The 15,733-nt window shown below is 35.9% G+C and overlaps 1 protein-coding gene and 1 non-coding gene across 2 annotated transcripts in view; both read right to left on the bottom strand.

Moving 5' to 3' along the window:
* LOC150098819 (proton-coupled zinc antiporter SLC30A2-like) overlaps positions 1–15,733 on the bottom strand; it is a 104,184-nt gene that overhangs the window by 71,884 nt on the left and 16,567 nt on the right. Inside the window, exon 2 of the mRNA XM_090404916.1 lies at positions 6,229–6,361. Coding sequence (XP_090261042.1) covers positions 6,229–6,361 — 133 coding nt within the window. The remainder of the gene's footprint in view (positions 1–6,228; positions 6,362–15,733) is intronic.
* Positions 14,905–14,977, bottom strand: TRNAA-AGC (transfer RNA alanine (anticodon AGC)). Its single transcript has one exon. It is a non-coding gene; the product is annotated as a tRNA-Ala (tRNA).

Below are 15,733 nucleotides of genomic sequence, written 5' to 3' on the forward strand. Positions count from 1 at the left end.
TGAATAAACAACTAACCAATACCTCTCAAGCACAGCCACAAAGGAAATATGTTCTAACAGACAATAGAGAACTGTCTAAGTGCTTCAAATGCAATAAAGTTTGGCATATTGCCCAGAATTGCCTTTCTGGTAGAAGACCTTACTGGGACAATAACCGGGAATCTAAATATGGGCATGTTCCACATAAAGGTGGAGGTAGAAATAAAGACCCCCACAAAATGGAACAAATTGAAAATGATAATTAAAGGAAATATTCAGGGTTTCCCTTGCAGTCTTCTAATAGACACTGGATGTAATGCTTCCATCATTAGTGATGAGTATTTCCAGACTATAAGACCTAGAACATGGAAGGGGATTACTCAATTGAGGAGACCTGTCAAACTATCAACTCTATCTGATTCAATCCGTATGGCTTATGAGAAAATCTGGGCAAAAATGTATCTACCGGAGTTCGGATTGTGTGCCTGGCAAGAGCTGTTAGTTATTCCCTCTTCATCCAGCTCAAGCTCACAAATTATTCTAGGTATTGACTTCCTGGAGAGGTATCAGTTCTCTTGTGACTTCTCCAGGGGTGAGATATCCCTAATGGGCAGGGGAAGATATGCCAGGAATGAAAAAAGGTCTGCATATAAAAAAAAAGGTGTAACAGAGAAATTTCACATCTCAGGTGATGTAGAACCATCTAGTGAGGAACTGCGAAATAATATTAATGATCAAACAGAGTCCCAAGGCAGTCCCAACCAAGGAGCAAGAGACTCATAATATCATGAATGAGAATGTAGACCAAAGCCCATGTAATTCAGTAATAGGAACAGTAAATGAGGGTCAAAACACAATTGAAGTAAATTATATTAAAATGATTAGTGAATCTAAGGAGTCATATAGAAGAGCGAAATGGAACATTTTCTCTCCATATCAAATTCTTCGAGATCAATCCTGTAAATTCGAATGCAATCTGAAGAAACAACAGCAAGGAGTACCGTTTTCAAAAAAGGGTAATTGGAACAGGCGAAGACATGGGTTAATGGAAATACAAATAGCTTGGAGAAAGGGGAGCAAGGATACAAGCTGCTGGAGAGACAGATGGCTAAAGTGTTATGTGATAAAAAAGGTGCAGTCAATCTAAAGAGGAAAATCTACAGGATGGTGAGACCAGCTATGAAGTATGCTATGAAACTGTGGCCCTGAGGAAAAACACCCCCTAAGCATTCTCATCTCTGGAGGTAGCAGAGATGAGAATGCTTAGGAGGTGTGACCAGAAAGGATTGTCTGAGAAATGACTATATAAAGGGGAACAGTGAAAGCCACAAACTTAGGAGCGAAGATACAGGAGGCAAGGTCGAGAAGGTTTGGTCATGTGATGAGAAAGGAGGACGAGTAAACGGGAAGAAAGGTCATGAAGATGGATGCGCAGGGGAGGAGCAAGCGGAGCAGTTAAAGAAGAGATGGGGGGGAGCTGGTAGAGGAGGACCCAAGGATGAAGAACTTGGATGTGGTTACAGCCCAAGACAGGAGGGTGTGGAGGAGACATTAGAAACAGTGACCCTACTTAAGTGGGATAAGCTGCCGAAGAAGAAGTCCCACTACCACTAAGCAACAATTAAAATGAGTGCAGAGAAGATCTACTGAACTTAATACAGCTATTCTTTCCGATGAACTTGGCTGTATCAACTGAAATTAATACAACCATGTTCATTGGCAAGCAAACACGAGAAGCAAACATTGTTTGCCTAAAGGGCCAAGGTTTTCATGACACTTTTCACTTTGGAGATGAAGTGAGTCTTCACATTTGTGAAGACTCACTTCATCTGAGTGATAATTGAGAATGCAAGGAAGCTGATTTTTACTCAATGGTCAATTGGCTCATTAGCTCAGTGAATGTGGCGTTTGCACACCACGGCGCTTGACCACACGAAGGAAGACTTTGTCTCGAATCTAGTCCCCGACTACAGAAAATTTTTCTAAACCTTTTTTTCAACTAGTTCCCGAGTTAGTCGATCTCTGGCATTAGCAAGCGGGTGTTTTCGTCCCATAAACTCAAGAAAATCGACCGTAGAACCCACGTTACTTCAGACATTAAATATATTGTGTTAGGGACCACGAGATGGAGGCACTTGTTGAGCCATCTCTCTTCACTGCATGCCGCTTAATTAGTGATAGCCTTGGGCCAGCTATCTCCGATTGGCTGCCAGTGAAAATTGAACTGCCCACTCAGTTTCCAAAAGTTACATAGGGCTAAATGGCCTCGCCTACTCCCTGTATGGGAATAAAAAGGCGTTAGCTGATTTATTATTTTTTTTATAAACTCCTAAACTACATCAGTACAGAATTTTAGGACTGTTTATATTTGGATTAATGCGGCGTCACACACAAAAAAAAAAAAAAAATTACCTTGGTAGAGTTAGTATTGCTCAAGTATAATCTCTCTCGTATTATCAGTTAAACTTTCACTGCAAAATGGAATGAAATTCCATTTTAAAAAAACAGTATACTCTCCATTCAGTAAGTTTCCCTTTTTTTTTTTTTGAGTAATAATTTTTTGAATAATGAAGTCTTGAAACATTTTTTCACACATTACTATTTGCAAGTTTTGCAAGTAACTAAGCAATTAAGAAATTGAATTCTTTCTTGTCGCAAACTTTTTTTTAGCTGAGTTTTATTTTTTTTGCAAATGCAAATACACATATCATTTACTTTTGTGTGTCTGTACATTTCATGTTTTCACGTTATTTCTTGGGTCTGGCCAGAGAGATTTTTATCAACATTCGGAATCTTCACAAAAATCCATTCAATCATATCAATTTTTGTTTCAATTTGCATGCAAAATGTTTCTAAATTACACAAAGCATTAACTCTAATCTGGCAATATATAATTGAATGAATCTGGTATTTAAGATGTATATTAAAATGTGTCCATGCAGACGTTTTGGTAGCAATCAAATAATTTTTCTTGGTAAAATAGACAAAACAAAATTATGTCTATGGTACATAAATCAAAACTAGCTCTAGGGGTTCAACTACTGTGATAATGAATAATGTCGTTATTCAAAAATGCTATTATGAAATTTAAACATCTCTGTTCATTTGCCTACTTTTTTTTTTTTTTTTTTTGTCATTCATGCACCTTCATAACATTCAGTTACCAAAGATATATCCTTTGAATACCAAGGCCTAGGTTCAAATCCTGTTTAGTAAGCTATGAATCTTTATAAGGCCTTTTTAAATGAAGACTGGTTAATCTATATCAAGGGTGTTCAACCCGTCGATAGCAATCGACCAGGGAGCGATTATTGGTTGATCTCTTGTGTATTCCTCCTTACTTACAAATTTAATTAAAACTGAAAACATAATATTTTATTTATCATTATTTTGTATTATTTTTAATTTGCTTTAATTGTATTGCTATTGTTTATTTATTTTTCGTTAAAATTGTCAAATCAGTAATTTTCTTATAAATCCGGGTAAATGAATTAATTTGGATCAGTGGAAGTCAAACAGCGAGCCGAGTGAATACGATTATAAGCAAAGTGTAAAAACTTGATTGTAACTTAAATATTAAATATTCCAAAGCACATTACATCGATTTTTTACTTAGGTTAAGTCCCATGTGAATATTGTAAAAAAATAAACTTTGTCTCAGTATAGTTTGTATTAGATGTTTCTGTAAATAACTCTTTTGAAGCTAACTGTATATACTGCTTTAATAAGAATATGTTAGAGTGTTAAAAACAAAGGCAAAGTTTTTGTTGCCGAAGCTGTACATGGCAACATTAGAAAGATTGCTACTGAAACTTGTATGTATGAAAAAGGCTTCTAGGCTATAAGTGTAAACATCTTCAAAGTCAGTCAGAAAAAGTTCAAACAACTTTCTGATGGCCGGCAACTTACAATCAAAAGAAAGCGGAGGAGAACAAAAGGCATGCCGAACTAGAAACTTAAGATGAAAGACTCATACTGATTCTTTGGGGATTGCCAAACTTCATGCGAGGTCTCAGAGGAGGCCTAATAAAAAGGGACTGTAGCAAGCAGAAGGGGTCCCGGTTCCAGAATTGCTGTCAGAGAGGAGGCCGCCCAGTCCTGAGTCATTGCTCGGATCCACGTTGCTTGAGAGAGGAGTTTCCCGCTTCCAGAAAGGAGCTTCTCGGTTCACGACGTCGCTAGAGAGAGACTACTTCTAGGCCGCAGACAAGATTTCAAATTGCCGAAAGGAAAAGTTCCAATTGCCGGAGAAAAGTTCCAGGCCAGGTTAATGTCAGACATTCACCAGTGTGTTGTGTTTTCATTCCAATTTGATGAATCAAACGACTTCACTGATATTGCTCAGTTAATGGTATTTATTCGCATGGTATTTCAAGATTATTGAAGTAAAGAAGAACTTTTGAAAATTATACCATTATTGGGAAGGACCAGAGGAGAAGATTTTTTTTGGCATTTGATGAATTTGTGAAACAACAAACTTCCACTTTTTAAACTTGTGTCTATTACTACTGATGGTGCTCCTGCAATGATAGGTAATAAATCAGGCTTCATTTCATTATGTAAAAACGATGACAAATATCCAGATTTTTTAACGTACCACTGTATTATTCACCAATTTAATTACATTTAAAATTGTAAATTCTGTCCGAGAAAAAGCCCTGCAACTGTGGTTATTTAAATTACAGGCAGATGATGATAGGGAACTTCTGTTGTACAATAATGTCGCTGGCTCAGCAGAAGTCAATTTTTAGAAAGATTTCTTGTATTAATTAATGATATAAAAATTTTTCTTGATGAAAAAGGCGATATTTATCTACAATTGAGTCATAAAAGATGGTTGTTACACTTATCATTTTTAGTAGATTTCTGTACGAAATTAAGCAATTTAAATTTAGAGTTACAAGGTAGAGATAAAAATTTAATTGACATGTTAAGTTCAATAAAAATACTTACTTTTATTAAAGAAAAATATAAATGACCCCGAATTTAGACATCTCCCATATACATTAAAATTTTTTTAACAAAATCAAAAAATGCTCCGCCATGATTTAAAAAAATCTATTCGTGAAATAGAATTAGTTCAGGAAGAAATAAATGCAAGATTTAAAAATTTTAATAAAACTGAAATGATTGTATCTTTTATCAATAATCCATTTCAAGAAAGCTTGAACATCACAGAAATTTCAAATAAAATTAGTGGGCTGTTTGATATAAACCAAGCTGAAGTAGAACTTGAGATAATAAACATTCAGAATAGTTTACATTTAAAATCAATAAACAATGAAGTCATTTGGAAGTATGCACATGAAAAATTCCCAATATTAACTGATATTGCACGAACAATTCTGTCATGTTTCGGATCAACATACTTGTCAGAATCCGCTTTTTCAAATATGACCGATAAAAAATCAATTAAGAAACCAAATTACAAATGATTATTTGGATGATTGTCTGCAATTGGCCACTTTTTCATATCAACTTGACTATGAAAATATCGCGAGGTCCAAACAATGCCAAATTTTACATTTCCTGTAACTTGTGAGTTTATAATCAATCTGTTGTTTTTTCTACCTTTGGTTTTCCAAAATAGAGAAATAAATATTTTATTCCAATATATTTGTTTTTTTTTTTGTTGTATTAAAATAATTAAAAGTGATAAATAAATTTTTAAATACACAAATAAAGTTTTTAGTTGTGTATTTTTTTTTAGTTGTTTATTTGTGCGTAATCAGATATCAGGTTGGGGAAACGAGATTTATATACGAGAGTAGATCACTGAATAACTTTTTATATAAAAGTACCTAGCGTAGTAAAAAAGATTGAACACCACTGATCTATATCATATGGGGAGAGCAAGGTATTTCTTCCCAGAAACACTGGTTTTTTTTTCATCTTGTAAAACAGGGAAATTGACTGGTCAGAAAATATATATGCAACTGACAGCATAGTAAATTGTGTAGAAGGAATTAAATCCTCTCATCATCTAGTTTTCTATGAAATCAAATCATCTGGTTATTGAGAGGCCTATGAGGCTAACATGTTAATGGGAATATGAAATACAACCTGTCAGTTAGATGTGTCAAGATATTATTTATATTGTTATAGTTTTAACTATCAGCATTATATCACGACATTTGAATTGCAGGTGGTAATATGATGATACAAGCTTATATGCTCTTTAAGCAGTAACAATAAACAATGAATAAAATTTATTATTTACTACAAAATATTCAAGCATTATATAATTACCTATTATTTCTGCTAGCATAAATATAAGACAGAGTATACTGCTAATTAAAAGTTTCCTTCTTGCTTTTTTTGCACCACTGGACTGCCTTTGCACATGACAATGATCAGATTCATCATCACTGAATGTATCACTCTATACAAAATATTAAAAATGAAGTAAATGTTTGTATTTTAAAACTTAAAAAAGAAGTGAATTATAATATTGTGTCTTTAAATATTAATGTTACAAAGCAAAGAAAGTAATCATTCCCAATTTATATAGATTTGTTTCATAAATATAATAAATGTAAATCAAACAAATATCAAAAAGGGCTATTTTGTTTTATTTTTACCCTTGCCACTTATCATTAAACTATCTCTGTCAAATATAGCAGATCATAAATATAACTAAACGTCAGAGTATTTATTAAACGCACGACTCTCAACCGACGAAAGGTTGTAAACCTACACTACATTAGTACTGTGGGTAGGTCAAGTTAGGACTTTTTTAAAGTGTATTTTATTTCTTGTATGTTTTATTTTATTACATAATCTGGAAATTCTTCTCTAGAGACAAATGTGAACATTTTTCAAGCCACTTCAAGCCTCCAATTTCCAAGTGTGCCTCCTTCAGTGGTCTTACATGGAAAATGAAATTCATCTCCTTACAAAATTACGTATTTGGTTGTGCTGTATGATACAAACTGTTTTGAAATACTGCCAAATATTAGTTCTATCAAAATGAGGCATTTAAACAGGATTAAAAGCCACTTATGTAAAATACAATTCTTTGACAATGGATTGTTTTGTGCTGAATGAGGGTTCTTGCCCACTTAAGGTTTCTGCCTGGTATCTGAACCAACCAGTTTGAAACAGTTGCCAAGTCAGTGAAAACTTTTACCAAAAACACTAATAAAAGACAGTTATAGGGACACCCAGGTAGTGCTTGCATCTTTTAAGTAACGTAAGCTAAGGCAACTCATGCTGAGGATTGCATTCTCATAAGCTCTCTGGTCAATTTTCAGAAACTTTTAAAGTTCCAATTTTTTTTTCTGCAACTATGAAATAAAGAGAGATCCTTATCCCCTATTTCTGATGATTAATTAAAAAAAAAAAAGCGACACATGCAAAAATACCGTTCTACTAATATACTGTAAGTGGAGCAGATAGGTTTGTACAATATATCTAGAAAAGGCATATGACAAGATGCCAAGAGAATATAGTGTAACTGAGACAAAGAATCTATATTTAAGTTGTTAGAATTGAAGGACAAACAGGAAGATGGCTAGATGTAAAATCAGCAATAAAAAAAAAAACTATGAAAATAAGCAGAAACATTGAAAACATCTGCAACATAAATGGAAAAATGTATAGAACAAATAAAACATTTCAGCAGAGTTGAAATGTTTTATTTGTGTGTTATTACTTGTTTGCTAACAACACATGGCTAATATAATTCATGCACAATTTTTGAAGATGGCAAATTAAGTATTGAAATAGGACACCAAAGTGAAATGAACAAATTTATATGAACTAAGAAAGAAATTAGAACACTAAACAAGTGATACAAGACAGTGTTCAATGAATTTTATCTTATGGATCTGAGAGCTGAGTTAAAAATAAAACAGATGTTCAAAGACTGGAGACCACAGATATATGAGTTCTGAGAAAAATTTGGAGAGTGTGAACAAATGCATCACTGGCAGAATCATATTAAAAATTACGATATTAGGAAGGAACCTGACAGTGTTAGCATCCAGTAATGTATAGATCTAATTTCAAGTGGTATGGTTACTTAAACAGAATGGGAAAAGTTAGAAAAATAGTTGTTCCATTCCAGAAAAAAAAGACTCAAGAAGACCAAAATATAAGATCTGACAATATTGGAGACCGAACAGATAACAGACTAATTGGTTGTAAGTTGCTGACAGGAAGTTAGTAATAATGTAATATGTATGTCCCTCGAGGGGCATATACAGAATACTTATCAGGAATTTGTTGATGGCAAAGTGACAGTTGAGAATATTCAAGTATCATAATATTTAAATCGATGTGCAGAACAGATGTTTTCAACAACATATCTATACTTGTATTAACTGCATGTAATTATTTGATGAATTATTAATTATTAGCAATTAGTTTATTTACTTATTATACATAACTAATATTTCATATTTGCTCTCCAAGTGCATGAAGGGAATTAAAAAGGATTGTCCAAAATGGGTGACTGTAGATGGCCATATAGAATGCATTATCTGCAGTGCGAATTAGGATTAAACCTTGGAAATCAAAAACACACAGAACTGATGTTTACACCACAACATAGTGACTGTCTATGCTACAATCTGATTGGATACTAGCAAAGTCCAATCAGATTGCAGCAATCAAACCTGTATATACCATCTGTTAGTTCTGGAGATATACTCCAACTAACAGGAATGTAAGCCATCAGAATGGAGGAAATCAATTGTGAAATGAAAGGATAAGTCTTTGCAGAACTAGGTTTTTCATTCCAATACCCTCACGCAGCACTGACGTGTTGCAGGTCTTGAGATGGCTAATGTGTGGAGGTTAAAAAAAAAAAAAGCAGATAAGTTTCACTGTTCAGCGTAATACCACTAGTTTAGTGCTGGAGGTTTGAAGTGACCAACAACAAGTCTGAATTCCACAGCATAGTCTTAGCTTGCTTTTTCTCCATTTTAGCGAGTGCAATAGAAGTGCTATTTTTCAAGTTGTGTCAGTTATCATGGAAAGATTGACTTTTTTTTGAAGATGTGGATTTAAAATGGTCATTCCCATTCGCTTTGGGAGACTTTCAGATCAGTAAGCAAATATTCTTGCTAGCACTATTCTGCTAGGTTTGCCTGGAGGAAGTCCATTATGGTATAAGGGAGGGGGGCTATAATGAAGCCACAGTTTGCAGAGGAGGCAGATGAAATTTTATACATGTATGACATAGCAAAGAATCCTTTATTTTACACCTTAAAAGTCAAGCAAAGAGAAATTAGACTACAAAGAAAAAAAGGTAACCTCTCAAAAATGGTTTCCACTTTCCAAATACGTTGTTTCGGTTCCAACTTCAATGATATACATTTCTATTTCCAACATTACTTTTCATAGCTCTCAGTCTTGATGGCACTCTTTGGGTGGAAAGACCTAGCCTCAAATCATCCAAAATGTGAAAAAAAGTTTTACAAAGATTTTTGTAAAAATTTGTGAAACATCCTTACTAAGGATTTTTCAGCTAAAAGTTAGTTAGCTGGTCTCATATGGAAATGGTAGGATTTTATAGATAAAATTACCTATAACCAAAAGTAATATACTGGTTTCATCATAAGGTGTTAACATACCTGTCCATATGAAACTCAGTTACTGTATCATATGCAAAATAATAAGTAAATAAATCTCCAATCTGCAAAACCACACCTACTTTTTTCTAACATTACTGCATATCTCACTTTCCTCAAATTACACACTATGAGGTAGCCACAAAGCTCGTGATAGGTATAGTATACTGATGATATTAGTACTGATAATATAATACTTTTTTTTTCACATATTACAAAACAAATATGTGTGTATATATACACACACACACAAATGCCCCTTATATCTTCTCTATAAATAAAACTTTTCTTTTATTTCCATTTTGTATTTCAATACATTTAAATTATCAATATTCTTTTTCCTTATTAATAGTAACAAAAAAATATATAATTTCTTAATTATATATAATTAAGTCTAATTATATATAGTATATATAGTTAGAAAAATACTATGTTTGTGTCATTTTTTTTACTATCATAATTTTTAAATTAATCTTGAATAGTCAAATAAATAAATAAATATATATACATTAGACTACAAAGAAAAAAGGTAACCTCTCAAAAATGGTTCCACTTTCCAAATACGTTGTTTCGGTTACAACTTCAATGATATACATTTCTATTTCCAACATGAGTTTCCATAGCTCAATCTTAACGGCACTCTTTAGGTGGAAAGACCTGGCCTCAAATCATCCAAAATGTGAAAAAAAATTTTTTTATGATTTCGATGATTTTTAAATTTTTGTAAAAATTTACTGATCTAAAAGTCTTGATTGGGAAGGGAAAGGTCTGAAGATAAATGGAAGATATTTAAGGCATTTACGTTTTGCAGATGACATAGTTATCTTTACTTCAACTGCACATAAATTACAGACTCGTATCCATGAGCTCCAAATTGCTAGCAGAACAGCAGGCTTAAAGATAAACCTAAAAAAGACCCAAGTTATGTTCAATAGCTATGTCCAACCAAAAATAATAAAAATCAATAATAAGTAAATTAAACAAGTAGATCATTACATATACTTAGGACAACAGATATCAATGGAACAAAATAGCATGGATGAAATTAAAGGCTGCACGATGCTTGGGTGGAAAGCATTTGGAAAATTACATTCAATATTCGAAAACCAACTACCATTATTATTATTATTCAGGCCTCCATGGAGTCAAAAGACTCATCGTGGGAGATCCTTCCTAAGAACATAAAGTCTATCAAGATGCATCGAGGGGAGGTTCCACCTAAGAAACACAAAGTCTATCATACCACTCGTTAAGCTCAGTGACCGTTCTCGCCCGCACCACTCTATCAGGCAATGCATTCCACGGCTCAACCACCCTCCATGCAAAGAAACCACTCCTCACCCTCTTGCTCACAGTTTCCTTTCATAACTTCCAGGGATGGCCTCTTGTCATCACTCCTTCCCACTGTTCAACTTCAACCAAGTGAAAGAACTCCCCAGTGTCAACCCTGTAACCACCTCTCAACAGTTTAAAAGTCTCAATCATATCACCTCTCCTTCTTCTATCCGCCAAACTCTGCAGTCCACATTCCCTCAGCCGATTCTCATAACTATCACTGTACAGTCCTGAGACCATCTTTGTCATCCGTCTTTGTATCTTTTCCACAGTTAATTTATCCCCTTCAAATCCTGGGTACCAAATCTGAGAACAATAATCCAAGTGTGGTCTGATCAGAGACTTATACAACGGAATGATAACCCTCTTATCTCTGCAGGTCAGTGTCCTTCTCATAATTGCAGCAATCCTCTGTGTTACCTTCACCACCTTTGCAATATGTCCCCTAAACTTCAGGTTTCTATCAATCATCAACCCCAGATATCTTGTCTCCCCAACTTCCTTCAGTATAACTCCTCCCATAGAGTATGCAGCATCCCATCAATGTGTCCCAAACCTCAAGACCTTACATTTTGCTGCATTAAATTGACACCTCCATTCATTTGCCCATCTATCTAGCTTATTTAAATCCTCTTGCAGGGCTACCTCATCTGCACTATTACTAATAATCTTTCCCAGCTTCGCATCATCCGCAAACAACTGAATATCCTCTTGCAATCGACTGGCAATGTCATTGATATAAAGGTTAAACAATATAGGTCCTAGTACTGAGCCCTGTGGGACCCCACTTGTAACCCTCTGCCTCCTTGAAACTGCTCCACCATACACAACTCTCTGATACCTATCAGACAGCCAATCCTGAATCCAGTTGACCAATCTGACATCCAGACCCATGTGTTGCAACTTAAATATCAGCTTATCATGTGGCACCCTGTCAAATGCCTTTGCTAAGTCTAAGAAAATTGCAGTATATGCCTTTCCCTCATCTAATGTTCTTGTAACTTTATTATAAAAGGCTAGCATATTGCTAAAATAAGAGCGCCCTTTCACAAATCCATGTTGACTCTCACAGATAACATTACCCTCATCTGCCCAGTGCTGTATACGGTCCCTCACTGCTTTCTCCAAGATCTTAACAACTACTGATGACATACAGACTGGTCTATAATTAGACACTTCCATTTTGTTACCACCCTTATGCAATGGCACTATCTTACCTTCCTTCCATTCCTTGGGCACCTTTGTCGAAGCCAGAGACTTTCATTGAAAAGCCAGGTTAAAGGCACTGTCAGTTCCCTAGCACATTCTCTCAAAACTCGTGGTGAAATACCATACAGTCCCAAAGCTTTATTGACATCCAGAGTTCTCAGTATCTGAAACACACTCTCCTCCGGTACCTCTAAACCTTGAACCTGCCCTATCCCTCTAGCATTTAAAACTGACTCCTCCAGGATGAAATACTCCAATAAAGTGGTCATTGAACAATTCCACTGTCCTCTGCATCAGTCACTCTATTCCCATTTTTATCCCACAATATCTTTCTTCCACAGTCATTTCTCTTCCTACTGGCCACATAGCTAAAAAATTCCCTAGGATTTTCTTTGGATCTTAGGGCCAATCTCCTCTCATATTCCAGTTTCGCTTTCCTTACCACACTAGTCACTCTTCTGGCCCGTGTCTTATATTCTTCACGCATCCTCTCTTCACCTGTCTCCTTATATCTCTTCCATAGCCTCTTTTTCACATGCAATTCCTGTTTAATATTGTTTGTCATCCACTTTACTCCAAATTGTGTCTTCTTCACTCGTGTTATACAACTTACCATTGCTGCTAACAAATATTCTTTCACAATTTCCCACACACTAACGATATCCCGGCCTTCCAATTCTTTCCGTCCATGAAACTTCCCGAAGTTGACGTCTAAGACTATTATAATCACCTGCATTATAATTCCACATAAGTTCCCATCTCTTTGATACTCCTGCATGTCTATTCATTTTCCAAGTCAAAACCATATGGTCACTCTCTCCAACTGGTGGGAGAGATGTCAACTCAGTTATTATCAACTCTTCTGATGCTGTAACCAAATCTAAAACTCTTGAACCTCTTGTTCCCTCTGTTACATGTTGCCTAAGACATTTGTCCCTTAAGAATTCTAGAAATTCCATTCCACTATTGCTACATGCATCTTCCTCTCTCCAATTCATACTACTGTAGTTAAAATCTCCCATAACAATCATTCTTCTTGCACTTGCCAAACTTAGCTGTCTAAACATCTCCTGGTCCCCATCCTCCGTGCTCCTTGGTCTGTAGCAACACCCCACTAAATATCCTGTCTTGCCTACCTCTACCTCACACCATATGCTCTCAAAATCATTTGTTTCACTTCCTTCCAAAGCCTCCACTCTTAGAGGACATAGGTCATCACTTATCATAAGCAGTACCCCACCACCACGCTTTCCCCTCCTATCCTGACGAAAAATGCTATATCCAGCGACTTCCATTCCTGTTATTATCCCCTTCTGTCAACCACGTCTCAGTGATCCCAATAATTTTTGGCCAGGCTGATGCTATCTGCACCACCAATTCTTCTCCCTTATTCCAGATACTCCTGGCATTAGTATAAAACATATAAATGCCATTGTTTCTATACCCAGCATTATTCCTTCTAGACTCCACTGGGCTCAGTGTTACCTGACATCATCTCCCTTCTCCCAAGTATCCATTCCCACAAGAGGCCACCCTTGCTATCATCCTCCTTGGGACACACTGACTCGTTCAGAACAGCAATCTCTCCAGATGCCTACGTCCTTCCTCATTCAAATGTAAACGGTCTCTCGCATACAATTCCTCTCTTTCCTCAAACGCACTGCAAGCATCCACATATACCAGTCCTCTCTTGTCACACATTCTTGCTATTATGCCATTCAATATCACCGCTCTTCTGCTCAGCTCATCATTATCATACCTAGGCAACACACACACTATTTTTCCTCTCTCTGTCTTCGTCCATACAGTCTCAAGCAAAAACCTCATATCTCTCGCTGCCTGACTTACATTACCACTCAAGTCATTCGTTCCTACCTTCACAATCATCTCATTCACCCTTTCACCTCTCTTAATTGCCATAGCCACCCTTTCTATTGTTCCTCCTGGCAAACACTCCTCACACATCCTATCTTGAACACCACGGATCATTGAGTCACCATACATACACCTCTTACCATTCCCTCTCTCCTATTGTTTCCATTCTCTCCCCTTCTTTCATTCCCATAGGTCTCTCTCATTCCCTCTCCTCTACTGCTATTCTCTCTTCTAGCATTCCCATACCTCTCCCTCCTACTGTTTCCATTCTCTCCTCTTCTAGCACACCCATGCCTCTCTCTCATTCCCTCTCTTCTACTGTTTCCATTCTCTCCTCTTCTAGCACCCCCATACCTCTCACTCATACTCTCTAAATTCTCTCTCTCTCTCTCTCCTACTCTGATTCTCATTGCATTTATCTCTTCCATTCTCCTAATCTTATCTTTCATACTTCTGCTCTCATTCACAAGACATTCCACCTCCTCTTTCAACTCATCTATCTCCCTCTGCAGGTCAGTCACTCTTAATCTAAATTCACTCTCCCAAACAAAACCATCTCTTAAACTTTCACAGTCACTCACACCTTCCACACTATCAACTATTATTTTCTCATTCATATATATCTTTTTATCATTCTCTCCTATCACACTACTTGTCTTCCTACATTCATTCCCCGTTCCTGGAGCAACAAAATTGGATATCGATATTTCTAATGCACTTATCTCCTCCAACTGCCTGCATTTTGCATATATACGCTCTCCGCTCTCTTTCACAAGCCACATATCTAATTCCCGAGATGCATACATGCCGCAAGTACTGCATGCCACAAAGTCCCTTATGATATTGCTAATAATTGAGTTCTTAAATGGCGGAGGACTTGGCGATACGCCACTTGCGATTGCTGCTGAATCCGTCAAAAGTTCACAACATTTGGAGGCGCCGGGCATCAATCCCGGTACCTCTCGCATGCTAAGCGAGCGCTCTACCATCTGAGCTACGCCCCCAACAAATATGTTGCGAAACATCCTGTTTCCCAGCGATCGTTCCAATTACGCTACACGAAACTTATGCCTGAAGAGAAAAGTTTTTAACCAGTGTATTCTTCCTATACTGACATATAGCTGTGAAACATGGACACTGAATGCAAAGGAAATTCAAAAATTAAGAACAACACAATTTAGTATGGAAAAAGTATGCTTGGTATCACAAGATTGGATCACAAAAGGAATACATGGATAAGAAATCAAACCAAAGTCTCTGACATCATAGGAAGAGTGAAACATCTGAAGTGGCAATGGACTGGGCATATTGCTCAAAGACAAGATCAGCGATGGACAAAAGAAGTACTGGATTGGATTCCACGAGAGAAAAAATGACCACGACGCCGACCTAGATCACGGTGGATTGATGATATCATCAGATTTGCAGGAGTGACATGGAAAAGGAGAGCCATGGACAGAGAGTTTTGGAGTAATCTTGGAAAGGCCTTTATCCAGCAGTGGATCGACAATGAATGATGATATATACATATTAACTCTTAACCAATAAAAGAATCTTTAGGCTCTGTATTTCATTATAACAACAACAAAATAAAAAGGAATAAAAATAATAAAATAAAGTTATTAAATGTTTAAACCTCTTCATGACTTATGGGCCACCTTGTATAAATAAAAATAATAAATTATTAAATAATATACAAAAAATAATATATTTTTTGTATTTATAATTTATAATTTTATAATTTTGTAAATTATAAATAA

The sequence above is a fragment of the Typopeltis vanoorti genome, chromosome 15 (assembly GCF_054136105.1).
Source record: "Typopeltis vanoorti isolate ZY-2024b chromosome 15, IOZ_Tvanoo_1.0, whole genome shotgun sequence".
Classification (NCBI taxonomy): Eukaryota; Metazoa; Arthropoda; class Arachnida; order Uropygi; family Thelyphonidae; genus Typopeltis; species Typopeltis vanoorti.